Source organism: Coregonus lavaretus (genome assembly GCF_964263955.1).
Source record: "Coregonus lavaretus genome assembly, chromosome: 2".
NCBI classification, from domain to species: Eukaryota; Metazoa; Chordata; class Actinopteri; order Salmoniformes; family Salmonidae; genus Coregonus; species Coregonus lavaretus.
The window spans coordinates 81111825-81138319 of record NC_139989.1 but is presented as its reverse complement, the minus strand read 5'-3'; the positions used below and the strand labels follow the sequence as shown (position 1 = coordinate 81138319).

Below are 26495 nucleotides of genomic sequence, written 5' to 3'. Positions count from 1 at the left end.
TGAAATCCGCGAAATAGAAAACTTTTTTTTTTTTACAATTAGCAACTATTACATGTATACAAATACAGTGACTCACGTGTAGGCCGTTTCGTCGACATTATGGGTTTAGAAGATGTTCGAAATTACAAGATAATTTGGCCAACTTAATGTAAATTTGCCAAGCTGTTTTATGTACGTACACATAACTGCACGAGACGACAAAATGATAGCACAATTCGTAGCATGTTTTGATACAAGAAGCGGGAGTGAGTTTTTAGCGAATCAGAATGCAGAGCACAATGCACCAAAAAAAAAAAAAAAATGCATTATGAAAATCCGCGAAATAGCGAATCCGCGATAAGTGAACCGCGAAGTGGCGAGGGATCACTGTATACAAATAATAAAATAACAACAAAATAATCAAAACGCTATTTAATACTATAATTGTATTTACTAAGATAATATTATTACTAAAATAGTTTCTAAAAGTGTTCTAGGCTACCCTACCCTAGAATTAGGGGTTACGGCTAAAATAGGTTATAAGTAGGGTAAGAGTTTCTGTATAGCACTTTGTGACATCTGCTGGTGTAAAAAGGGCTTTATAAATACATTTGATTGATTGTTAGGTTTAGGGTTTTTATGACAAAAAACAGCATGGGTTTATGGCACTCTTGCTCCTCCTTGTGGCCGTATGTGGGTACTACATAACTCATTCAACACATTTACATTTTAGTCATTTAGCAGACGCTCTTACCCAGAGCGACTTACAGTTAGTGAGTGCATACATTATTTATTTATTTTTTCATACTGGCCCCCAGTGGGAAGCAAACACACAACCCTGGCGTTGCAAACGCCATGCTCTACCAACTGAGCTACATCCCTGCCGACCCCATGGGTTTCCCTGTCGCGGCCAGCTACGACAGAGCCTGGATTCGAACCAGGATCTCTAGACCACTGCACCACTCGGGAGACCTGACACTTCATGACACTTGCTAGGCTCATAATCTGAGATAGCAACTGCGTCAGATCTACAAATCCATTAGCTAGACCACCCGATTAGACAACAATCACCCCATTATACCCATTTGGTTTGCAACTCAGTGAACCTGCGCATCATTCGCTCAATTTGATGCCTACGAACAAAGATTTCGATGTATATCAAATTACCCAGCAGCCATTTAGAAACAACAAGTCGTCCAAAAAATGGTTATTTCTTAATTTAAAAATGTATTCTGGCTGTTTAAATCGGCCACATCTTGAAAAAGACGATAGGGACATGCGTTTTGTTTAGATTGTACACTTTTCTCTTAAAACAAATATGTTTAACCATGACCAGAAAATGTTTAATGTTTGATGGCTATCCGCCAGCCATCGCCTCTTAAACTATATCTCACCTCACTATTGGTGACCACAACATGTACTCAGGTGAACAGAGTACGCGCTCACCAAGTAGCCGTAACCTTGTTAATAATCAGTTACCTGAGGTAAACCTACAGGGTTAACGCTCACCAAGTAGCCGTAACCTTGGTAATAATAAGTTACCTGAGGTAAACCTACAGGGTTAACGCTCACCAAGTAGCCGTAACCTTGTTAATAATAAGTTACCTGAGGTAAACCTACAGGGTTAACGCTCACCAAGTAGCCGTAACCTTGTTAATAATAAGTTACCTGAGGTAAACCTACAGGGTTAACGCTCACCAAGTAGCCGTAACCTTGTTAATAATAAGTTACCTGAGGTAAACCTACAGGGTTTACGCTCACCAAGTAGCCGTAACCTTGGTAATAATAAGTTACCTGAGGTAAACCTACAGGGTTAACACTCACCAAGTAGCCGTAACCTTGTTAATAATAAGTTACCTGAGGTAAACCTACAGGGTTTACGCTCACCAAGTAGCCGTAACCTTGGTAATAATAAGTTACCTGAGGTAAACCTACAGGGTTAACGCTCACCAAGTAGCCGTAACCTTGTTAATAATAAGTTACCTGAGGTAAACCTACAGGGTTAACGCTCACCAAGTAGCTGTAACCTTGTTAATAATAAGTTACCTGAGGTAAACCTACAGGGTTAATGCTCACCAAGTAGCCGTAACCTTGTTAATAATAAGTTACCTGAGGTAAACCTACAGGGTTTACGCTCACCAAGTAGCCGTAACCTTGTTAATAATAAGTTACCTGAGATAAACCTACAGGGTTAACGCAGGCAGGTCTCATTGATAACAATAGTGAAGCTGGCATTGTGACACAGAACAATGGGCTGGGAATAGAACGTTCTGAAGGCGAGTCGGTGCCACGGAGCTCAATAGAACTAATAGGAGCTGGTAGGGTGAAAAATGACCAAACATAAGGCCTGTTTTTTCGCGATTACTTCATAACCAGGGACAGAAGGTAATGTTATGAAACTGGGCTCCATTGCGGATGCAATTAACTAGTTTTTATCAGAAATAAATGTTGTAAAAAAGGTCACTTGAGGCGCCCCGAAAATAATATTCAAAAGTTCAGTCCTTTGACACAGAGGGGTTAAACACTAAAGTTACCGTCCATCTAGTGAAGAGAGGAGATACGGACAGATGGATGGTAGGTAGCCAGCATCCGTCAACGAGAGAGGGAGAAGCTGTTGGGTTTTATTTTTCTCATAATTGGATTTGTATGTGATGAATAGCTTAGAAGGAATGCATTAATGATTAAGCATGAAGGGTTTGTACTGTACTGATATAAAATTGTTTCACCTAACAAGCTGTGATTAATGTGAGGAGCTGTTTTAGGGAGTAGGGGGAGATAAGAACTTGTGTCTCAAAGTACTAGACCTCACTGCCTCTTTGTATTCTGTGAAACTGTCCTTGAACCTGGCTACAGTGGATATTGTGTATTCTCGGTGCTGACTCCGCAGGTTATTATCATAGCAACTATGCCTGGTAACAAATGGAACGGATTGGCTGAAATGGAGTCTGGACCACACTCAGTCCTTTGCTCTGGTTGGCCAACAGAAGAAGTGGAGGATTTCTGTCAGAGTATTTTAAGACGAATTTAGAACAATGGATTAGTTAACTGAATGCCCTGCGTGGTATTTCAGCGGACCCGTATATACGAACCTTCATACTTATCATACATACATTTTGCATATAATAAATTAAGCTTGGATTGAAGATCTCTTGATTCTTATTCCAATACCAGATTTGAATTACGCAATTTATAACAATTGGTGACCTCCGACTGTGATCTGGTGGCGGAACTTCGCTGGAATTCACCCAGCCTATTGGACATCACTGTCATCGAACTGTGTTTCACAAATTGCCCGGGCTTTTAAAAAGGTAAGCAAAACACCTATTGTAATATAACTGAAGTTTTGCACATTGGCTTTATCCAAATTAATTTTGTGAAGCACCTGTTTGATGTAAGTGAACCCTATTGTACTATAAATAACGATTACAGTATACTATTTCGATTTCATAATATACTATGCAAATGTTTGATAAATGTGAGGGTTAAAAGCCATGGTATATTGAGTATTGTTCCACAGAAGAGCGGTTCTGGGAAAATACTGAAATCCCCAGACTAGGTACCACCAGGGGTGGGCTGGGGATATAGGGAATTATTGGATAAAAGTGTGTACGCTATTTGTCACTATATTCCATAAAAAGCTATTGTCATTGTATCAGTCTAGGCTGAATATAATTGGGAACATAGACTAATGAATCTATTGTCATTGTATCAGTCTGGGCTGGATATAATTGGGAACATAGTCTGGATATAGTTAGGATCATAGGACAGCACTCGAGTGTGTACGCTATTTGTCACTATATTCTATAAAAATCTATTGTCATTGTATCGGTCTGGGATGGATATAATTGGGAACATAGTTTGAATATAGTTGGGATCATAGGACAGCACTCCTAAAAACTTAGAAGACAGTATAAATCGCCATTTGTCGTTGTCCGGGACAACTGGGAACATGGGTAGATACTGCAAATTAGTAGAGAGTATTAACTTATTGTCTTTGCACCAATAGGGTGCAAATGGGAACATAAGTGAGATACTGCAAATTAGGAGAGAGTATTAACTTATTGTCTTTGCACCAATAGGGTGCAAATGGGAACATAAGTGAGATACTGCAAATTAGTAGAGAGTATTAACTTATTGTCTTTGCACCAATAGGGTGCAAATGGGAACATAAGTGAGATACTGCAAATTAGGAGAGAGTATTAACTTATTGTCTTTGCACCAATAGGGTGCAAATGGGAACATAAGTGAGATACTGCAAATTAGGAGAGAGTATAAACTTATTGTCTTTGCACCAATAGGGTGTAAATGGGAACATAAGAAATAGAGTAGGTTAAACGAAAGGGGTAAGGGCGTGGCAACGTACCTATTGTTGGTACTTTAAAAGTTAGACAGTGCGGGTGTTGTCGTATGTATGAGAGTGTGAATAATAAACCTGTATACCTTGATAGAAAACTAATTGGGAATCAAAGACGTCTGTGCCTGTCCAAACTGTATACATTTGGGGATAACTGTTGGGTTTGTGGTTGCTTAAAACCGTACAACCTGTTATTTATGTTTGACATAGCATAATACTGGTTTTGAATAGTTGTGTTGAAGAAATTCGGTTTATTATTTGATTTAACGTTTGATGTTTGACCCTGCAAAATACTGGTTAAACAATTAGACTGAAATAATTCGGTTTATCGTTTAAATATAAACATGCACCAACTTTAACTAATTAGGTGGGGGAGAATCACCGAAAATTGACCAGAGGTATTAAATTCCCGGGGATGCCAGTTATCTCTGTGATTTCACACTTAAAACGTTCCATATAAATGGTTGTGTGAAAGGTACAATTAAGCTGAGATTAAGTCTTTCCTAGTGATTGAGTTGTCTAAAGAAAATCCTTTGATAGGGATCCAGTTGCTTCTGTGACTTCACATAAGTATAAGGTTGTGTGAAGGGTGGCAGTTGAACTGAGACTATGTTTTAGGACGCTCTGGTAACCTAAATTTTTTAAGGTATTGTATTCTAATTGGCAGTTTTGTTTTGCTGTGTTTATATTTTAACGTGTCTGTGTTTTTATGTATTATAACGTGTAATGGATGATGGGAAGTTATAGTGAGACTTATGAGACCGAACACCAATCTGTGGAATTGAGTGAATTTGACCTAGGGTTTCAGGAACCGGGGACTGGGGAGACTGATATTGAAGTTGTGCATGATTCTAGAACAAGCGTGAGATAACTAAAGCGTGGTGTGTGCTGTGTGTAGAGATTACTGCATTGGTATATGTGACTGGAATTCTGATTCTTATGATAATAATTGCATTACAAATTATATAAATTAGCCTCTTTATATGCGAGGGTGTCATACATGAGATAAGTCTGTATTTGATACCGATAATACATCCAAGATAGAGAAAGCAAGATGGCAGGACCAAACATAAACATACCCAAATTCAATGAATACATAGAACAACGAATGACAGGGAGAGTAATGCCAGGTCCACCAAGGGAGGGAGGTCATATGCCCGCCCTTGATGTACAACAGATAGAAATGACTGATTATGTGAAGAAATTGACGGAATTTTCTGCAGCACTCTCTTCTCAGGCGCAGAAGGCCCAAGAGGGGGAGCTGTCGGGAAGTACGCTGACACTGAAGGTAAACGTGGGAGGCTGGGTGAGGGTTAAAGTCCACAAGAGAAAGTGGCTGGAACCCAGGTGGACTGGATCGTACGAAGTGAAGGAGGTTACTTCACACTCAGTCCAGGTCAGAGGTAAATTAGGCGCACACTGACACCATCTAACTCATTGCACACCAGCCCCCACTCCTTCTAGATCACTGACAGAAGTCAGGGCTGATTTGAGCAGCGAGAACCAATCCTGACAACACAATGAAGAAACCCTTATGGGAACAACAATCTCACTCAGGGTGAAGAAGAACTTTTTCCCCCTGGGAGAGATTGGGAGTGTCTGAATGTTTGTATGTATGTTTTCTGATAGGAATTGGACTCCTGCTGGGCACTCCTTATGAGGTGTTGTTCTTTTACATTACATTTGAGTCATTTGGCAGACGCTCTTATCCAGAGCGACTTACAGGAGCGATTGGGGTTGAGTGCCTTGCTCGAGGGCACATCGGCAGATTTTTCGCCTGGTCGGCTCGGGGATTGGAACCGGCGACCTCTCGGTTGTTGGCGCGGCGCTACTGATCACTAAGCTGCCTGCCGCCCCATATGAGTTTAAGGTTGTGGCGTTGTTTGATCATGTGATAAGGTTTCATTTGTAATCGGACCATAACTAAAGTGGTTGTAGAAGTAATGTATAGGTAGGGGAGAGCCAATAGGGGGCTCCATTGAACTATTATGGTTTATCTGGCATTTCAATGGCATAAGGTGAAATCTGTATGCATGAGGGGATTTCGATTATGTATTATTATAGTATTATAGACACTCCGTAATAAATAAACTGAACCAAACAAGACGTTACTACCGCAATAGAGAATAGTTAATGTTACGTTAGTTCTTAAACCTGATGATAGAGGTAAATGCAGAACGCTGTTAGAGAGTGTTTTATTTTTGCTACTAGTGTGTTTGAGACGGAAGGGCTGGCTAGACGGGGGTGATGACGTGGCTGGATGTGCGACGTGAAAGTATTTACTTTGTGAGAATCGTAGATTGTGTGGAGTGACTGGCGATGTCCCTGGTTCGAACACAGGTAGGGACAGTAGATAAAGCTTACGCAGTGGGGCTATATACCTGAAAGGTTGAATTAGATAGCTTAAATAGAAGTATTCTAGAAAAGTCTATGTAAATATGTTATAAGGTTACCATGCGCTCTCTCCGAAGGAGCAAGGGGAGGGTGAGAGACAGTACAGTTCAGATGGTAGGAACATAATTAAATGTATGCTAAACAACGATAGCAAGTATTTGTTTTATTAATTAGGGCATAATCAGAGAGAACAGTTAAATAAATTGAATAGCGAACTGAAATGGTTTAGCTGGGAAATATTTTTTTTGGTACATTTTAGAACGATAATGTATTTTGGTTAAGTGGATGCAAGTGACATTGGCTGTTGTGATGGGGGAATAGCGCCAGCCTGTGGTGGGTTATGGATTTGTTACATAAACTTATATTTTAAACTAAAAGTGATGGAATAGGCTACAATTATAACATTATCAGAAAAAATACACAATTTAATGTGAAATAGTTATTACAATTATTATTGATAGTTATTACAGTTATTATCATTGATCCAGTAATGATATAAGGATAGTAGAGGAAGGCAGGGGATTTAATCTCATTTAGGGAAGTTATATTAGGAAGAAAATACCATTAGCTGAGGGAACATTTGATGTAACCGTGATTGTATTGGCTAAAAACTCAAATATGACATTTACAGGGGGGACAGGAACAATAGAAGGGGAGAAAGATTTTCCTAGGGGGTTGAACAGATAATTGATAATGGATCATTTGAGATGAGATCACATGTAGCAGAGTTAGGGTAATCAATTAAATAATCATTGTGTACTCGAGGAATTTTTAGTGGTTTTATAGATTAGTAATGAGGAATTAGATTGATACAAACAATTATTGATGGGTTAAGACTAGGGGTGTAACGATCCATCTACTAAATCGATGTATCGATTTATATTCATACGATCCAACTACATCGATCTGTGCTCGGCGAGTTGGCATTTTGGACAACATATATCGATCTAACATCGATTTAAAATGTAATAAATCGATTTTATCGATACTAGGAAATAACCCATTGGATTTAAGCACGTCAGACTTTATATGCAGGGGTGCACATAACTGGTACGCAGATACGCAAGCGCGACAAAAATCAGGAATGCGTAATGACACTTGTGTTACTACGCGCCTTTGCGTACTTGACCGATCTTCTCATCTAACCTTACACATGACATGTTGCTTGTCAACTACTGTCAGGGATGTCCAAAAAGCAACAGACATTAAGCAGATTCTTTGGCGTTTCGCCACCTACAAAGAAACGCCAACTGGAGCCAGAGCCGAAGAAAATACTTTTTTCGGAAAAGTGGCTTGAAGCTAACGATGAGGGCACTGAAATGTGGTGCAAGATTTGCCGCTCAAATCCACATCTAGCAGACAAAACAGGTGCATTTTATAAAGGCTCAAAGAATTTCAACCATCCTTTATTTGACAAACATGAAAAGAGCAAGGAGCACACGAATGTGGCGCAAGCCATTGCTAAAAGCTAGCCGAGAATAAATGTCCAGTCGAGACTTTTCCAGGACACAGGCTTGGATGACACAGACGGGGCTGCTGTCAACGTAGGTATGGGTAAGTTTCATAATACCAGATGGTCTGCATGGAGGCATGAAACACTGTTAAAAATATCAAGACTATTGCCAGCCATTAAAATGCAACTGGTTACCAGGTATTTATTTCAGTCACACTGGTTGAATTTTTGGCTAAAAGGTTACTGAATCGATTTCAAGTCACTGAATCGTTTCGGATCGTATCGTTCTAAATGAACCAATATCGTCCTTGAATCGTATCGACAACCACGAATCGTGATACGAATCGAATCGTTGTTAAAACGAATCGTTACACCCCTAGTTAAGACTGGGGATAACCAGGAGAAAGAGATTAGCTCATCTCGTTGGAATGTTGCCAAGGGCTAGGGGAGCAGTAGTGAAGTTAGGCCGTATTTAGGTCATAAAAGTGAGCTACCAAATTAAGGCCTGGCTATTTGTGGTTGTTTTTCAAATTGGGTTTTCAAATAAAAAACAACACACCTAGTATGATGTTTATAAAGCCTTGTTGTTTCAATTTTGGGGGGTTTCAGCAGGTCAAGGGTGATAGGTCTTAGAGGAGCACACAGTGAATTTTATGGAGTTTTTTAGCTTTTTTGGCTGAGTTTGGGGTATATATGATTTCTTATGAGAATGAATGTCATGAGGATTTAATGAACACTTGGGATAGCTAACATTTATGAAATATTTAGAATAATGGTAATGTTTAGTATACTATGGGATTAAACAGTTCGTTAAATGACTTCAATGGCCTCTGAACTCTGTTTTAACATTCTGGTGTTATTTTAATCATCCACACTAGTAAATTCTAAAGGCATGAGAGGAGGACTTTAAGATAGTTTATTTTACTAAGTTGAGGGTAATTTATAGTACAGTGAAAATTGTGAAGAAGATTATAATTTGGTAATAATATATTTGATTTGAACCATAAAATAACAGAAGAGAGAGTGGAGGAATGGCAATTGGATAATGAATTAACAATATTAACTAAAGTGATTGTTTAGATAGGTGGTAATATTGACACATGGCCAAATCATGTGTCAAAAGGGGGATGGTTGGATTAAATATTAAATATATACAAAGGAGAGGACAAAATACTTTTTAAAAAAAACATGTATGATAGTTTATTAACCACACCTGTATGTCAGAGGTTTTGTGCCCCACAGGTGAACTAAAGGAGAAGGTGACCCACTCTATCTAACCAGGAGACTGAAGCAGGCCTGGCGGGAAGGGCCCTACCAAGTACTGCCTTTGCCAGCAGAACAGCTGAGAGATCCATCTGGGTGCATGTCACACACTGTAAAAAGGCAAAACCAGCTACACCTGACGAACAAACACAGAGTTAGGAGAAAGATCCGATAACCACAAGGGTCCGGGGGTTGGCTCCTTAACGAAGATTCCCTTACCCTGTCTGATCATCCCTGTGTGAGTTCGGTAGAAGGTGAAGCAATGGGTTGGCCTCTGGCATCTGACATGTTCTCAGGGCAAGGGTGGGGATTCACAGGTCTCCCGACGGAAGGTAGCTGTCTGATTGTGGGGGCCATATTCCTAACACACACGGACCCTCCTGTTTCAGCCAGAAGTAGTAGTTAACCTAACACAAGTTGAAAAGGCATAGGAGACAGCTAGACGTAGGGAAAGGGGAAATTCTAGAGTAAACCTCTCTGAGGGAGGTAGTGAGACCGGGGCTGTGGTAAAGATAGTGCAAAACTATAGACCTGGAGGAAGTACTACAGGTGGGAACGGGGTATAGAAATCTTAACCTGTGGTTGGAATGGATTCAGTATACGGCAAAAAACTATGTCTAAAGAGGACTGTTTTGCCTGTGGGACAGCCAAACCAGGGTTGACAACTACTCCGTTCCCCTTGACAGGCTTTGACTCTCTGTCAGGTTTATCCTCCATGCAAGCCCGATAACGGGGTCGTCCCGACCTGGGTTGCCTCAATTTGAAGTCACAGGGGATTCTAAATTGTTTTTCGAGTCTAATCTCTCCTCTTTGTTGCAGCAAGAGGATTATAGGAGCCAAAACCAGGCCCGTGCTGACATCTGATGGATGTGTGGTGATAACTGATTGTGAACTCACCTACATACGCAAACAATCAAACGTGTCAGAGACTGGTGAGTTGTCACATAGAAAGTAGGACCTCCTCCCGGGAGCCTTTGATGAAAGGATATATATATATATTGATGGGATCCACAATCAGATCGCAGCTGGGTTTGAATCAAGTATTTTCTGGTGGTCAACAATTAATAAAAATGTAGATTGGATAAATTATATTTAATATAACCAGCAAAGTATTTATAAACCACACTCGTGATGCAATAAAGGGATTAGCTGAGCAGACAGCGGTAACTAGCTTAATGACATGGCAGAATAGAACAGCTTTAGATATGCTTTTGGCTGAGCGGGACGGGGTTTGTGTTCTGTTTGGATATATGTGCTGTACTTTCATCTCCAACAATATAGCACCGGACGGGCCCGTGACCAAAGCGCTTGAGTGACCATCACCACGCTGGCGAACGAACTGGTTGAGAACTCTGGTATTGATAGCTCCATAAACGGTTGGTTTGATAACATATTTGGTAAATGGAAAACTATTGTTGTGACTATTCTGGGTGAAGTTATAGCTTCTATGGGTATACTTGTTCTTTGTGGATGTTGTCTTATTTCCTGGCTGAGTGACTGGTTTGGTGAGTACTCTTCTATGGTGGTTACTGGATTTCTGACCCTAGTAATTGTGTTTTTGCTGTTAATGTGTTGTGCTGCTTGCATCGTCCCCTGTCTCAGGAGGTCAGTGGTAGGAGCGGTGCAGGCGTCAGGTATGATGCTGTTGTTACCGGCCCAGGATGATGCGGGTGACTCTGCTACTGACTCTGAGACCAAGCTGGATGATCCATGGTTTGCCTAGTAAAATACATACACGCATTTATTTTCAGTTCTTGCTCATTTATTACCTTATGTTTTTACTAACCACTGTGATTGTTTATTCTTCCTGATGTGAAGGTAAAGGATTCCTGGGTGGCTGGTAGCCAACTCAGTACATGTTAGGTGTAGGGGAGGAATAGAGGGTTAAAATTATAATTTTTTATTTTTTATTAACATTAAATGTTGTGATTTAATTTCCATATCATGTTATTCTTAAGGGTGATTATACTCTGTTTAGAGTGACACCATAAATGGTGTCAAAAGAGGGAATTCAAAAATTTCCCTTTAAAAATCTTTAATCACACCCTAGAGTTTTAATAATCTTGTGTTTTGTGTTCTATTAATCCTGTGTTTTATGCTTTATTAATCAAGTTAGCCATGTGAATGTTTGTCTTTCCTTATGTGATGGTTTGAACTTCTTTGATGACTGGTAACAGTTTGCAAGTTGGGTGTCGATGGAAGGACTAAAGGACTTTTATTATCAAATTGTCTATTAATAAAAGTGTTTATTTTTGTTTGTATTGTATTTTAATGAGTGACACCCTAGAGGGTGTCAAAAGAGGGAATTGTTGGGTTTTATTTTTCTCATAATTGGATTTGTATGTGATGAATAGCTTAGAAGGAATGCATTAATGATTAAGCATGAAGGCTTTGTACTGTACTGATATAAAATTGTTTCACCTAACAAGCTGTGATTAATGTGAGGAGCTGTTTTAGGGAGTAGGGGGAGATAAGAACTTGTGTCTCAAAGTACTAGACCTCACTGCCTCTTTGTATTCTGTGAAACTGTCCTTGAACCTGGCTACAGTGGATATTGTGTATTCTCGGTGCTGACTCCGCAGGTTATTATCATAGCAACTATGCCTGGTAACAAATGGAACGGATTGGCTGAAATGGAGTCTGGACCACACTCAGTCCTTTGCTCTGGTTGGCCAACAGAAGAAGTGGAGGATTTCTGTCAGAGTATTTTAAGACGAATTTAGAACAATGGATTAGTTAACTGAATGCCCTGCGTGGTATTTCAGCGGACCCGTATATACGAACCTTCATACTTATCATACATACATTTTGCATATAATAAATTAAGCTTGGATTGAAGATCTCTTGATTCTTATTCCAATACCAGATTTGAATTACGCAATTAATAAATGTTGTAAAAAAGGTCACTTGAGGCGCCCCGAAAATAATATTCAAAAGTTCAGTCCTTGGACACAGAGGGGTTAAACACTAAAGTTACCGTCCATCTAGTGAAGAGAGGAGAACCGGACAGAGGGATGGTAGGTAGCCAGCATCCGTCAACGAGAGAGGGAGAAGCCCTCCACGGTATTTAACAGGTGGAAGAAACAACCAGGGAGCTCCATCGGTCCACAAGAAATGCAGGCAGCCGGTGATGATGTAGTGGTAGCTAGGATAACTAGGATGCTGCTGGTAAAGAGTAGCTAGTTTAGCTAGCTGTACCGACTAGCTTGGATAGCTAGCAGGTCGTTCGTCTGTCCCTCGAGGATGATGACGAATCCGGTGAACCACAATATGAAACAAGGATAGCGAGTGAAAAGGATCTGGCTACACTCATACTGTCACTGACCATTACGCAAAAAAAGCAAATTGAACAATAAACTTCGGTGTCTCAACACTAACAAACTCCGTCGTTGTTCCCCAACATCACCTCAGTCCACTCTGCGCGTAACTGGTCAATATGCTTCTCAGAGTAGTAAAATTGGTCCTCTCTCTCCCCAGATAGACTCATTTAATACTGGGTCGTTACAATATTTTGAGATCTGGGCCCATATCCAAAAAGCGTCTCAGAGTAGAAAATGTGTCGTATAAGTGCTGAGAATAAAGCCATTTTAGTCCTACTCTTATGGGTATAAATTAAAGCTATGCATGAAGCCTCTTTATTCATAAGTGTCCCACCTAGTTGGCAGATATTTAGGACACCTCATGAACTGTCCTAACCAGTTAAGAGGTACCAGCAGGTGTCTTGATAATATAAACATGCAGCGAGTCAGTGGTTCCTGTGCAACATGTACATTTTACATTTTACATTTTAGTCATTTAGCGATTTACAGTAAGTGCATTCATCTTAAGATAGCTAGGTGAGACAACCAGATAATACAGTCAAATATACAGGATACGAATAATCAATTTCAGCTAAACAATGGATATATAGTGTTTTGCAATTAAAAATAATACACATCTAAAATCTATTAATTAAACATCTGAGAACAGTAATATTGAAGGTACCCATAAGCAACCATTTCTGATTAAAAAACACGTGAAAAATTGTGGAAATAGCATTTAGGAAATAAACTCTTAATAATTCTTAAACAAAATTGTCATCTCACCTCTTAGCTTTGGTGTCATGTTCCCCAGAGAGACTCATTTTAGAGGCAGGGCCCCCCTCCTCTCTCTCCCCAGAGAGACTCATTTTGGACCACTGACCCCTAAACAGAGATCCAACATGTTGGTTGTAGTTAACACAGTAATTCTTGAATGTGAATTGTTATCATTTATTAATTATCTCTTACAAAACATTTACTAACAGACATATCGAAACAGTCAGGTGATTTAATGCAATCACATGAATATGTAGTTGTGACATCCCTTCACCATGGCCATGTCACACACTTATTTGTATTCATTAAAAGTCGGCCATTTATTATTTTTGAATCTGTTCTTTTCTAAACGTATCTGAGAATGTAGACAGAAGGGCTAAAACAGGCTTGATTGATCGGGGGGGGATCAGTGATCTATACAGAAAGGTTTCTTGAAACAATTAAGAGATTTTATATTATTTAAAGTAGGCTAGGTTATAATGTAAAACAGTTTTTTTGATGTTGTGTAAAGCAGATCAAGGTCTATACCTCAGCCAGTGGCGACCCGTCATTCAGGGCAGGTGGCCTTTCCTGTTTTGCATGTTATTGTGGCATTAATACATGTCACATATCAGTTTGCTAACAATGTAAAAAAAATATATACACTACCGGTCAAAAGTTTTAGAACACATACTCATTCAAGGGTTTGTCTTTATTTTTTACTATTTTCTACATTGTAGAATAATAGTGAAGACATCAAAACTATGAAATAACACATATGGAATCATGTAGTAACCAAAAAAGTGTTAAACAAATCAAAATATATTTTATTTTTGAGATTCTTCAAATAGCCACCCTTTGCCTTGATGAAAGCTTTGCACACTCTTCAAATCAAATCAAATCAAATTTTATTGGTCACATGCGCCGAATACAACAGGTGCAGACATTACAGTGAAATGCTTACTTACAGCCCTTAACCAACAGTGCATTTATTTTAAACAAAAAAGTAAGAATAAAACAACAACAAAAAAGTGTTGAGAAAAAAAGAGCAGAAGTAAAATAAAGTGACAGTAGGGAGGCTATATATACAATAAAATAAAGTGACAGTAGGGAGGCTATATATACAGGGGGGTACCGTTGCATAGTCAATGTGCGGGGGCACCGGCTAGTTGAGGTAGTTGAGGTAATATGTACATGTGGGTAGAGTTAAAGTGACTATGCATAAATACTTAACAGAGTAGCAGCAGCGTAAAAAGGATGGGGTGGGGGGGCAGTGCAAATAGTCCGGGTAGCCATGAATAGCTGTTCAGGAGTCTTATGGCTTGGGGGTAGAAGCTGTTGAGAAGTCTTTTGGACCTAGACTTGGCACTCCGGTACCGCTTGCCGTGCGGTAGCAGAGAGAACAGTCTATGACTAGGGTGACTGGAGTCTTTGACAATTTTGAGGGCCTTCCTCTGACACCGCCTGGTATAGAGGTCCTGGATGGCAGGGAGCTTTGCCCCAGTGATGTACTGGGCCGTACGCACTACCCTCTGTAGTGCCTTGCGGTCAGAGGCCAAGCAGTTGCCATACCAGGCGGTGATGCAACCAGTCAGGATGCTCTCGATGGTGCAGCTGTAGAATTTTTTGAGGATCTGAGGACCCATGCCAAATCTTTTTAGTCTCCTGAGGGGGAATAGGCTTTGTCGTGCCCTCTTCACGACTGTCTTGGTGTGTTTGGACCATGATAGTTCGTTGGTGATGTGGACACCAAGGAACTTGAAGCTCTCAACCTGTTCCACTACAGCCCCGTCGATGAGAATGGGGGCGTGCTCAGTCCTCTTTTTTTTCCTGTAGTCCACAATCATCTCCTTTGTCTTGGTCACGTTGAGGGAGAGGTTGTTGTCCTGGCACCACACGGCCAGATCTCTGACCTCCTCCCTATAGGCTGTCTCATCGTTGTCGGTGATCAGGCCTACCACTGTTGTGTCGTCGGCAAACTTAATGATGGTGTTGGAGTCATGCCTGGCCATGCAGTCATGGGTGAACAGAGAGTACAGGAGGGGACTGAGCACGCACCCCTGAGGGGCCCCCGTGTTGAGGATCAGTGTGGCAGATGTGTTGTTACCTACCCTTACCACCTGGGGGCGGCCCGTCAGGAAGTCCAGGATCCAGTTGCAGAGGGAGGTGTTTAGTCCCAGGATCCTTAGCTTAGTGATGAGCTTAGAGGGCACTATGGTGTTGAATGCTGAACTGTAGTCAATGAATAGCATTCTCTCTCACTCTTGGCATTCTCTCAACCAGCGACCCGTCATTAAGGGTAGGTGGCCTTTCCTGTTTTGCATGTTATTTTGGCATTAATACGTGTCACATATCAGCTGGCAAAAAATGCAAAAATATATATATATCATTGAGTTAATAAAGCCGCATACAAACATGGTCTCTTTTTTGTTTTCTTGAGTAAGGCAGCTCCAACATGCAGGTGTTTCAGCCTAGCTCAGTGCTTTCTGTGGTGGTGGGGCAAGCCAGAAGAAAATACAGAGCGTTGCTTCGTGATTGGCTCAGTGTTCTGTCACTCATGGGGACACTACGTCACCGCCAAGTCTAAGGGTAGAGCTAGAAAATTCAAGCCCCTTCGGTGCTGCCATAGAGTAACATTAGAAGTGCCCATCCGAGAAGGTCATTGGCCACAGATAAAATGACGTCAAATCACATTATATCTACAGTAGCTTTGATTGGACTGATCATGTCAACATCATACTTTCAAAATCTTAGCCAGCAGTCATCATCATGAATCAAGTCGACAATCTACAGGCAAATGCTTTTTAATCATTTTCATATGAAGATAAATAATGAAGATAAATGATAGGACAGCTGATGGGACTCTGCTGTCGGGACTCTGCTGTTGGGACTCTGCTGTTGGGACTCTGCTGATGGGACTCTGCTGTCGGGACTCTGCTGTCGGGACTCTGCTGTTGGGACTCTGCTGTCGGGACTCTGCTGATGGGACTCTGCTGTTGGGACTCTGCTGTTGGGACTCTGCTGTCGGGACTCTGCTGTTGGGACTCTGCTGTTGGGACTCTGCTGTTGGGACTCTGCTGTTGGGACTCTGCTGTCGGGACTCTGCTGTTGGGACTCTGCTGTTGGGACTCTGCTGTCGGGACTCTGCTGTTGGGACTCTGCTTTATGTAGGCCCTAACAGTTTGTGGGCACCGTTTGTCACCGTTATAGTGCAATGAATGTATTGTTTAGTGTTGTGTTGTGGAGTGGCTTTGCTGGCATGCATCCCCCTTTATTTATGTTTTGCCCCACCAAGATTGACATGCTAAAATCACCATCGACCTCAGCTATAGCCTAGATGACCAGCCTAAACCTGTTCAGATCAGTTCCCATAACGTTATAACAGTAACAGTAGCAGGAGCCTAGTCCTGATACAGATGGAGGTCTATACCTCAGCTATAGCCTACATATCCTAGATGACCAGCCTAAACCTGTTCAGATCAGTTCCCATAATGTTATAGACCTAACAGTAGCAGGACAGAGCTTGTAGCCTAGGCATGGTATTTTACACACCATTTCAAACGGAGAACATCAGGTTTGTCAACATGATAAGTGATCACAGCTCAAACCTACTCGGACTATTGAATGTCTGACGTCGACCTTATAATAGTTTGTAGTTTAGCCTAGACCTATGACAGTCTGCCCGTCTTTCCTACATATCAACACATTCATCCGACTTCTAATGTTACCGAGAAATATGTGCCACAGTTTCAACAGCCATTGTGTAACTGCGTAGGCTACACACTTACTTTCACGTTCATATGAGGAAATCACATAACTTCTTACAGTCGCTGGTGCAGCCGCCTGTTCTCTTGCAGATGAAGTAGCTTTTATAGGCCACTCATTCAACCAGCCTAAACAACAGTAAATAAAAGATGTCAAATGGTCAAAAGTCAATCCTGATATAGCCATGTACATCAAAGAGAGGTGTATTGCTACAGATGTAGGATCTTAACTTTAGCCAGTTTGCTACAGCAGGAAAATAATCCTGCAGCAACAGGACATTTGAATTATTATGTGGATTATAATTAATGAACAATTATTTTAATACAAAAGTGGAATTGAAACCTTTTTTAAAGCTTAAATACACTCAAATACACTAAAGTTTTAGTTATCCTGCAACAGGCTGATTAAATTAAGATCCTACATCTGTACAGAGCTTGTCTTTCTCTAAACCAAGGCAGTTTGCATTATTAGCAATAACGTTGCAACTGTCAGCTGCTGTAAACCTATGTGATTGGATGTTATAGACCCATCTGAACAGTTTCTTTCCCCATGCTGTAGCCCTCACCAACTGGCCATCTGGCCCATAGAGACTAAAGGACTATACACTCTACGCTGCACACCACATCAAGCCATCTCTGAACTGTACACTACCATCTGGCCCATAGAGACTAAAGGACTATACACTCTATGCTGCACACCACATCAAGCCATCTCTGAACTGTACACTACCATCTGGCCCATAGAGACTAAAGGACTATACACTCTATGCTGCACACCACATCAAGCCATCTCTGAACTGTACACTACCATCTGGTCCATAGAGACTAAAGGACTATACACTCTACGCTGCACACCACATCAAGCCATATCTGAACTGTACACTACCATCTGGCCCATAGAGACTAAAGGACTATACACTCTATGCTGCTCACCACATCAAGCCATCTCTGAACTGTACACTACCATCTGGCCCATAGAGACTAAAGGACTATACACTCTATGCTTCACACCACATCAAGCCATCTCTGAACTGTACACTACCATCTGGCCCAGTGAGAATAAAGGACTATACACTCTATGCTTCACACCACATCAAGCCATCTCTGAACTGTACACTACCATCTGGCCCAGTGAGAATAAAGGACTATGCACTCTATGCTGCACACCACATCAAGCCATCTCTGAACTGTACACTATCATCTGGTCCATAGAGACTAAAGGACTATACACTCTATGCTGCTCACCACATCAAGCCATCTCTGAACTGTACACTACCATCTGGCCCATAGAGACTAAAGGACTATACACTCTATGCTGCTCACCACATCAAGCCATCTCTGAACTGTACACTACCATCTGGCCCATAGAGACTAAAGGACTATACACTCTATGCTGCACACCACATCAAGCCATCTCTGAACTGTACACTAAATAACTGAACTATACTACATTAGCACTCTGTTAATCTCTCTTAGATATATTTATACTGGTACTGTACATGAGGACATCCACCGTATACCAACTGTATACCCACTGTACTGTATATCTGTATATCAACTGTATTCCCACTGTACTGTATATCTGTATATCAACTGTATTCCCACTGTACTGTATATCTGTATATCAACTGTATACCCACTGTACTGTATATCTGTATATCCAATGTTCATTATCTTATAGCTCTATGCTCACTCTTCCTAGTTGTGTATAATGTTGTACAGACATTTGTGTAAACTCTTCTGTCTGTATTCTGTCTCTAAATGTTGTCTGTCACTATCACCATGTAAAATTATGTGTACGGATGTAGGATCTTAATTTGATCACCCTCCACTGCAGAATAACTTGTAGTATATTTGAGGTTTTAAAAGGCTTCTGAAGTTTGTAATTTCCACTTAGAAATGCCAGACTTGAGTTTCTCTTAATAAAAATGGATCAACCGCTACAAAAATGTCCATTAATTATAATTCACATAATAATTCACATTTCCTGTTGCTGCAGTAATATTTTCCTGCTGTAGCAAACTGGCTCAAATTAAGATCCTACATATGTACATGCAAATGTACTTGGCGAATAAAGGTGATTCTGATTCTGCAAAGGTTGAGTCTCTAGATTCCCTTGCTGCTCTGGGGAAATAAAAATTGACAATATGGGCGAATTAAACTGGGACTGATTATCTCCAAACTCTGAGACCATGTCATTTGTTATATTTCACCCAATTGATAAAGGAAGCTAGAAGGCTGAACCCAGAAGACAACTCTAAATAAACACTAACTGATATTATCCTAAAATCCTTTCACTCATATTGTTGTGTCTCTTTGTTCAACGGACGTCGGGTAGCCTGTGATATTAATATTGTATCAAACAGCGGGGCAGGGCAGTGAACCCAGGTCGCTGGCCAAAACTAGGTTAACCCTATTGCTGCGATGGGAATTGTAACCTGTCTCACACTGCCCCCTATAAAAGCAAGTCCCGTGCTTCGACTACTCAGACCCCTCACACATCCGGGCCGTGCAATCTGATGGCCTCACAGACACCATACTACTTCTGACACCAATGTAGCAAACAGCGGGGCAGGGAAGTGAACCCAGGTTGCACTTGTAAAAGGCAAACAACCTACGCATCGCACCAATAGGGTTAACCCACATGGTGGGAATTGGAATATGGCTCACACTGCCCCCTCCGACCAGGAAGTCGACTACTCACACCTCCAGGCCAGTCTGATGGCCTCACAGCCGCCATTCCACTTCTGACACCAATGTAATTCTCTGGCAACAGCTCTGGTGGACATTCCTGCAGTCAGCATGCCAATGGCACGCTCCCTCAAAACCTGAGACATCTGTGGCATTGTGTTTTGTGACAAAACTGCACATTTTCGAGTGGCCTTTTATTGTCTCCAGCACAAGGTGCACATGTGTAATGATCATGCTGTTTAATCAGCTTCTTGATATTCCACCCCTGTCAGGTGGATGGATTATCTTGGCAACGGATAAATGCTCACTAACAGGGATGTTAACAAATTTGTGCACAAAATCGGAGAGAAATATGCTTTTTGTGCATATGGAACATTTCTGGGATATTTTATTTCAGCTCATGAAACATGGGACCAACACTTTACATGTTGCGTTTATACACTGCTCAAAAAAATAAAGGGAACACTAAAATAACACATCCTAGATCTGAATGAATGAAATAATCTTATTAAATACTTTTTTCTTTACATAGTTGAATGTGCTGACAACAAAATCACACAAAAAATATCAATCGAAATCAAATTTATCAACCCATGGAGGTCTGGATTTGGAGTCACCCTCAAAATTAAAAAGTGGAAAACCACACTACAGGCTGATCCAACTTTGATGTAATGTCCTTAAAACAAGTCAAAATGAGGCTCAGTAGTGTGTGTGGCCTCCACGTGCCTGTATGACCTCCCTACAATGCCTGGGCATGCTCCTGATGAGGTGGCGGATGGTCTCCTGAGGGATCTCCTCCCAGACTTGACTAAAGCATCCGCCAACTCCTGGACAGTCTGTGGTGCAACGAGGCGTTGGTGGATGGAGCGAGACATGATGTCCCAGATGTGCTCAATTGGATTCAGGTCTGGGGAACGGGCGGGCCAGTCCATAGCATCAATGCCTTCCTCTTGCAGGAACTGCTGACACACTCCAGCCACATGAGGTCTAGCATTGTCTTGCATTAGGAGGAACCCAGGGCCAACCGCACCAGCATATGGTCTCACAAGGGGTCTGAGGATCTCATCTCGGTACCTAATGGCAGTCAGGCTACCTCTGGCGAGCACATGGAGGGCTGTGCGGCCCCCCAAAGAAATGCCACCCCACACCATGACTGACCCACCGCCAAACCGGTCATGCTGGAGGATGTTGCAGGCAGCAGAACGTTCTCCACAGCGTCTCCAGACTCTGTCACGTCTGTCACATGTGCTCAGTTTGAACCTGCTTTCATCTGTGAAGAGCACAGGGCGCCAGTGGCGAATTTGCCAATCTTGGTGTTCTCTGGCAAATGCCAAACGTCCTGCACGGTGTTGGGCTGAAGCACAACCCCCACCTGTGGACGTCGGGCCCTCATACCACCCTCATGGAGTCTGTTTCTGACCGTTTGAGCAGACACATGCACATTTGTGGCCTGCTGGAGGTCATTTTGCAGGGCTCTGGCAGTGCTCCTCCTGCTCCTCCTTGCACAAAGGCGGAGGAAGCAGTCCTGCTGCTGGGTTGTTGCCCTCCTACGGCCTCCTCCACGTCTCCTGATGTACTGGCCTGTCTCCTGGTAGCGCCTCCATGCTCTGGACACTACGCTGACAGACACAGCAAACCTTTTTGCCACAGCTCGCATTGATGTGCCATCCTGGATGAGCTGCACTACCTGAGCCACTTGTGTGGGTTGTGCTACCACTAGAGTGAAAGCACCGCCAGCATTAAAAAATGACCAAAACATCAGCCAGGAAGCATAGGAACTGAGAAGTAGTCTGTGGTCACCACCTGCAGAACCACTTCTTTATTGGGTTGTCTTGCTAATTGCCTATAATTTCCACCTGTTGTATATTCCATTTGCACAACAGCATGTGCAATTTATTGTCAATCAGTGTTGCTTCCTAAGTGGACAGTTTGATTTCACAGAAGTGTGATTGACTTGGAGTTACATTGTGTTGTTTAAGTGTTCCCTTAATTTTTTTGAGCAGTGTATTTTTGTTCAGTATAGATAAAAACACAAAGCTTCCAGCAGAGGTCAGAGCTCTTTTGACAGCTGTCAGATGGTAGTGTGATATCCGAAGCTTCGACAGTCATCATCACGTAGTATTGTTACTTTGATACAAGCATTGATACGTTGTGTCGAATCAGTAGTGCTTTGAAAACTGCAACGGCGTATCAGACCTCCGGTTTTAATCGTCCAATCCCTAGTGTCCAATGAATGTTGACTAGCAACAAGAAAGTGGTACCTAAAAGACTCCCACCATGAGTGCCCATTGAAGTGGCTCCAGACGAGGACATCTGAAATAAAAACCCTCCAACTTACAATATGGAGTAGAAAAACAAGTGGAGCAAACCAAACCAAACCAAACCAGACCAAACCAGACCAAACCAGACCAGACCAAACCAGACCAAACCAGACCAAACCAAACCAAACCAGACCAAACCCTGGGAGATACAAGACAGAAAGACTTTGTTCATCAACTTAAAGAAGCAGAGCTACAAAGAGGTACCAGTCTTCTAACATCTCTAAGGCCAACCAGAACACTGGGCCAGCTGCTCTTCAATATCACATAACAGATGGAACCGTTCTGACTAAAGAGATGACAAGCCAGCACAGGCATAAGCTTACTGTCTATTGAGGTGGCGCCAAGAGGTGCGGCCAACATGCTAACGTCCAACCTCAAAATATAAATGGAAATACCAAAGCCTGTAACAACATGTAGTCGTGACTGATATCTTTCACCTCATCTCCCTGTTACTGTTTGTTTAGGTAGTTATAGACAGTGCAGCAACACAAGGCCACATTCCTCTCACCCCTTCCACTCTCTCAGGCTAATGTGTATTTATTAAAAGTAGACTATTTCTTTCAATCTGTTCTTTTCTAAACGTATCTGAGAATGTAGACTGAAGGGCTAAAATGGACATGATTGATCTGAGGGGGATCAGTGATCCGTACAGAAAGGTTTTTTGCAACACCCTACGCATAGCAGCAGTGGGGTTAACCCTATTGCTGCGATGGGAATTGTAACCTGACTCACACTGTCCCCTACAAAAGTCCCGTGCTTCGACTACTCAGACCCCTCACACGTCCGGACCATCAATTCTGATGGCCTAACAGACACCATACCACTTCTGACACCAATGTAGCAAACAGTGGGGCAGGGAAGCGAACCCAGGTTGCATGTGTAAAAGGCAAACAACCTATGCATCGCACCACTGGCGCCAATTGGGTTACTTGGTTGGAATTGTGACGTGGCTCATTTAGCGAGGATCACTACACTATAGTGGAACTATGATACAATTACAGTTATCATATGAAATGTTAAATGTAGAACTATAATATATAAAGATATTGAATTTGACTTGCCAACATTCAGTTAGCTCCATTTTGTATGATTAAACTGACACGTACCTGTCTCAGTAGAAGTAGACTGTTAGGTCTGAGTGTTTTACATACATTCACTGTACTAAAATTACACCATACATTTAATTTCTCTACACACTTTACAATCATTCCTTGCAGGATTCTCATCTTGTAGCCTGAATTCACAACCAGAACATGTCAAGTCATTGAGATATCTACTGTTCTGCTGAGAGAGCACCTTCGTGATGACTAGCACTCTGTGTATTCTTAAGGGTGAAGTCTGATCTGGAATGTGAAGCTAACTGAAATGTAGATAAGCTTTGAAAAAACAGTATATCTAGCTTGCATCATAGTCCACCCCTCAGGCTAAGTTCAAGTTTCAGCATGAGGCAGCCATCAACAGCCGAGTTGTAGGCTACAACCTGGGTCGTATTCATTAGTTTACACCGCAGCCAACAGTTTTAAAATGTTGCATAAACAGTTTACTCCAAAACGCTGTACAACGTGACCTAAACGGTTTCTGTTGCCAAACGTTTTGCTACGGTGGGCACTAATGAACACACACAACCAGTTTTGAGGAAGTGTAAGTTGTTGTTAGTCTTTCCACAGTATTTATTTGTCTCTCTTTCACACAACATACCTTCCTGAGTGAAAATAGTTAACAGTAGATTAGAAAGAGAAAATGTTGTTGCTTGTTGTGTTTTAAGCCTGTTTTGAGAAGACAAGTCTATAGACCTATGATACAGTACACTCTTAGAAAAAATAGTTCCAAAAGGGTCCTCTGGCTGTCCCCATAGGAGAACGCTTTTGGGTTCCAGGTAGAACCCTTCTGGCTTCCATGTAGAACCCTCTGTGGAAAGGATTCTTCATGGAACCCAAAAGGGTTCTACCTAGGACCAAAAAGGGTTCTACAAAGGGTTCTCCTATGGGGACAGCCAAAGAACCCTTTTAGATTCTAGATAGTGTAGGAGCGATCACCCTGGGGCACACAGATGGAAACAGAACGAATTCACCCCACGCATCTAATTTATATCCAAAACATTTTAAGGAGAGTAGGCCTATTATAACACTGTCCACAAAGCATATCATCAACTATTATAACACTATAACAATATCATCAACTATATTAATACACATAACAATATCATCAACTATATTAATACACATAACAATATCATCAACTATATTAATATACATAACAATATCATCAACTATATGAATACACATAACAATATCATCAACTATATGAATACACATAACAATATCATCAACTATATTAATACACATAACAATATCATCAACTATATTAATACACATAACAATATCATCAACTATATGAATACACATAACAATATCATCAACTATATTAATACACATAACAATATCATCAACTATATTAATACACATAACAATATCATCAACTTTATGAATACACATAACAATATCATCAACTATATTAATACACATAACAATATCATCAACTATATGAATACACAGAACAATATCATCAACTATATTAATACACATAACAATATCATCAACTATATGAATACACATAACAATATCATCAACTATATTAATACACATAACAATATCATCAACTATATTAATACACATAACAATATCATCAACTATATTAATACACATAACAATCGTCGTCTTACCTTTTATATGTCTCTCAATAGAAGTAGAGTCTGGAATGATCATTCGGTGGTGGAAAGTTCCTTTAGTTTGTTCTGCTCATTTCCATATCAGGTTCTACCTGTTCTCTCTCCCACTCCCTGTCTCTTTATAGCTCTTACAATGTGCCTTGGCATACATTCTACAAGTGTCTGGAACTCCAAATGTAGTTCTGATTTAGTGTTCCAAATTAAAACAATTTGATTAAACTGGTTAATATGGTTAAAATACATTAAGACTGAGTAATGCTGTGATTGTTTTTATTATTTTCTATTGAAATGTTTGACTTTATTTTCCCTATGTCCTTTCAATATAGGAACAATTTGTGAAATGACAGCCTTCTGTAAATATGGACAAAAGTCTATGGATTCATTTGATGGTATGTGTCTTGCAACATTATGTAAAATGACAGGTTGAGAAACACTGCATCTTCCTAGGTGCATATGTGAGAAGGAACACAAACTGTCTCCCTATGTTTGTGCCATCCCTAAACATCAAGTGTTTGTGGTTCATTAAAGTGTTCATTGTCAAGGTTGAAAAAAGAAAAGAAAAGTCTCTTGAACTCTATTGGAGGGATATGACATCATTCTTCCACAAGAAATTCCATAATTTAGTGTTTTGTTGATGGTTGTCTTCAATTGGGTTGAGACCTGGTGACTGAGACGGCCATGGCATATTGTGAAACATCAGCAAGTTCAGCAATCTTCATTACTGAAGCTCCTGCCAAACGTGCCCCAACAATCACCAATCGATAAGCTCTACCCGAGCAGGGTCACAGTCTCTCTTCGTAGCAGCACCTCTCTCCCCAGGGGCAGCAGCTCCTCTCTCCCCAGGGGTAACAGCTCCTCTCTCCCCAGGGGTAACAGCTCCTCTCTCCCCAGGGGTAACAGCTCCTCTCTCCCCAGGGGTAACATCTCCTCTCTCCCCAGGGGCAGCAGCTCCTCTCTCCCCAGGGGTAACAGCTCCTCTCTCCCCAGGGGTAACAGCTCCTCTCTCCCCAGGGGTAACAGCTCCTCTCTCCCCAGGGGTAGCAGCTCCTCTCTCCCCAGGGATAGCAGTTCCTCTCTCCCCAGGGGTAACAGCTCCTCTCTCCCCAGGGGTAACAGCTCCTCTCTCCCCAGGGGTAACAGCTCCTCTCTCCCCAGGGGTAGCAGCTCCTCTCTCCCCAGGGGTAACAGCTCCTCTCTCCCCAGGGGTAACAGCTCCTCTCTCCCCAGGGGTAGCAGCTCCTCTCTCCCCAGGAGTAGCAGCTCCTCTCTCCCCAGGGGTAACAGCTCCTCTCTCCCCAGGGGTAACAACTCCTCTCTCCCCAGGGGTAACAGCTCCTCTCTCTCCCCAGGGGTAGCAGCTCCTCTCTCCTCAGGGGTAGCAGCTCCTCTCTCCCCAGGGGTAACAGCTCCTCTCTCCCCAGGGGTAACAGCTCCTCTCTCTCCAGGGGTATCAGCTCCTCTCTCTCCCCAGGGGTAGCAGCTCCTCTCTCCCC

General features: G+C 41.6%; 1 protein-coding gene across 1 annotated transcript in view; it reads right to left on the bottom strand.

The window, feature by feature from the left end:
• LOC311140836 (NLR family CARD domain-containing protein 3-like) overlaps positions 1 to 25033 on the bottom strand; it is a gene marked incomplete at its 3' end in the record, with an annotated part of 30408 nt that extends 5375 nt beyond the window's left edge. Inside the window, exons 1-2 of the mRNA XM_084176094.1 lie at positions 24997 to 25033; positions 13529 to 13627 (exon numbers count right to left, since the gene is read on the bottom strand). Of these exons, the coding sequence (XP_084032220.1) occupies positions 13529 to 13611 (83 nt within the window). The remainder of the gene's footprint in view (positions 1 to 13528; positions 13628 to 24996) is intronic.
• Between the last annotated feature and the right edge of the window lie 1462 nt (positions 25034 to 26495).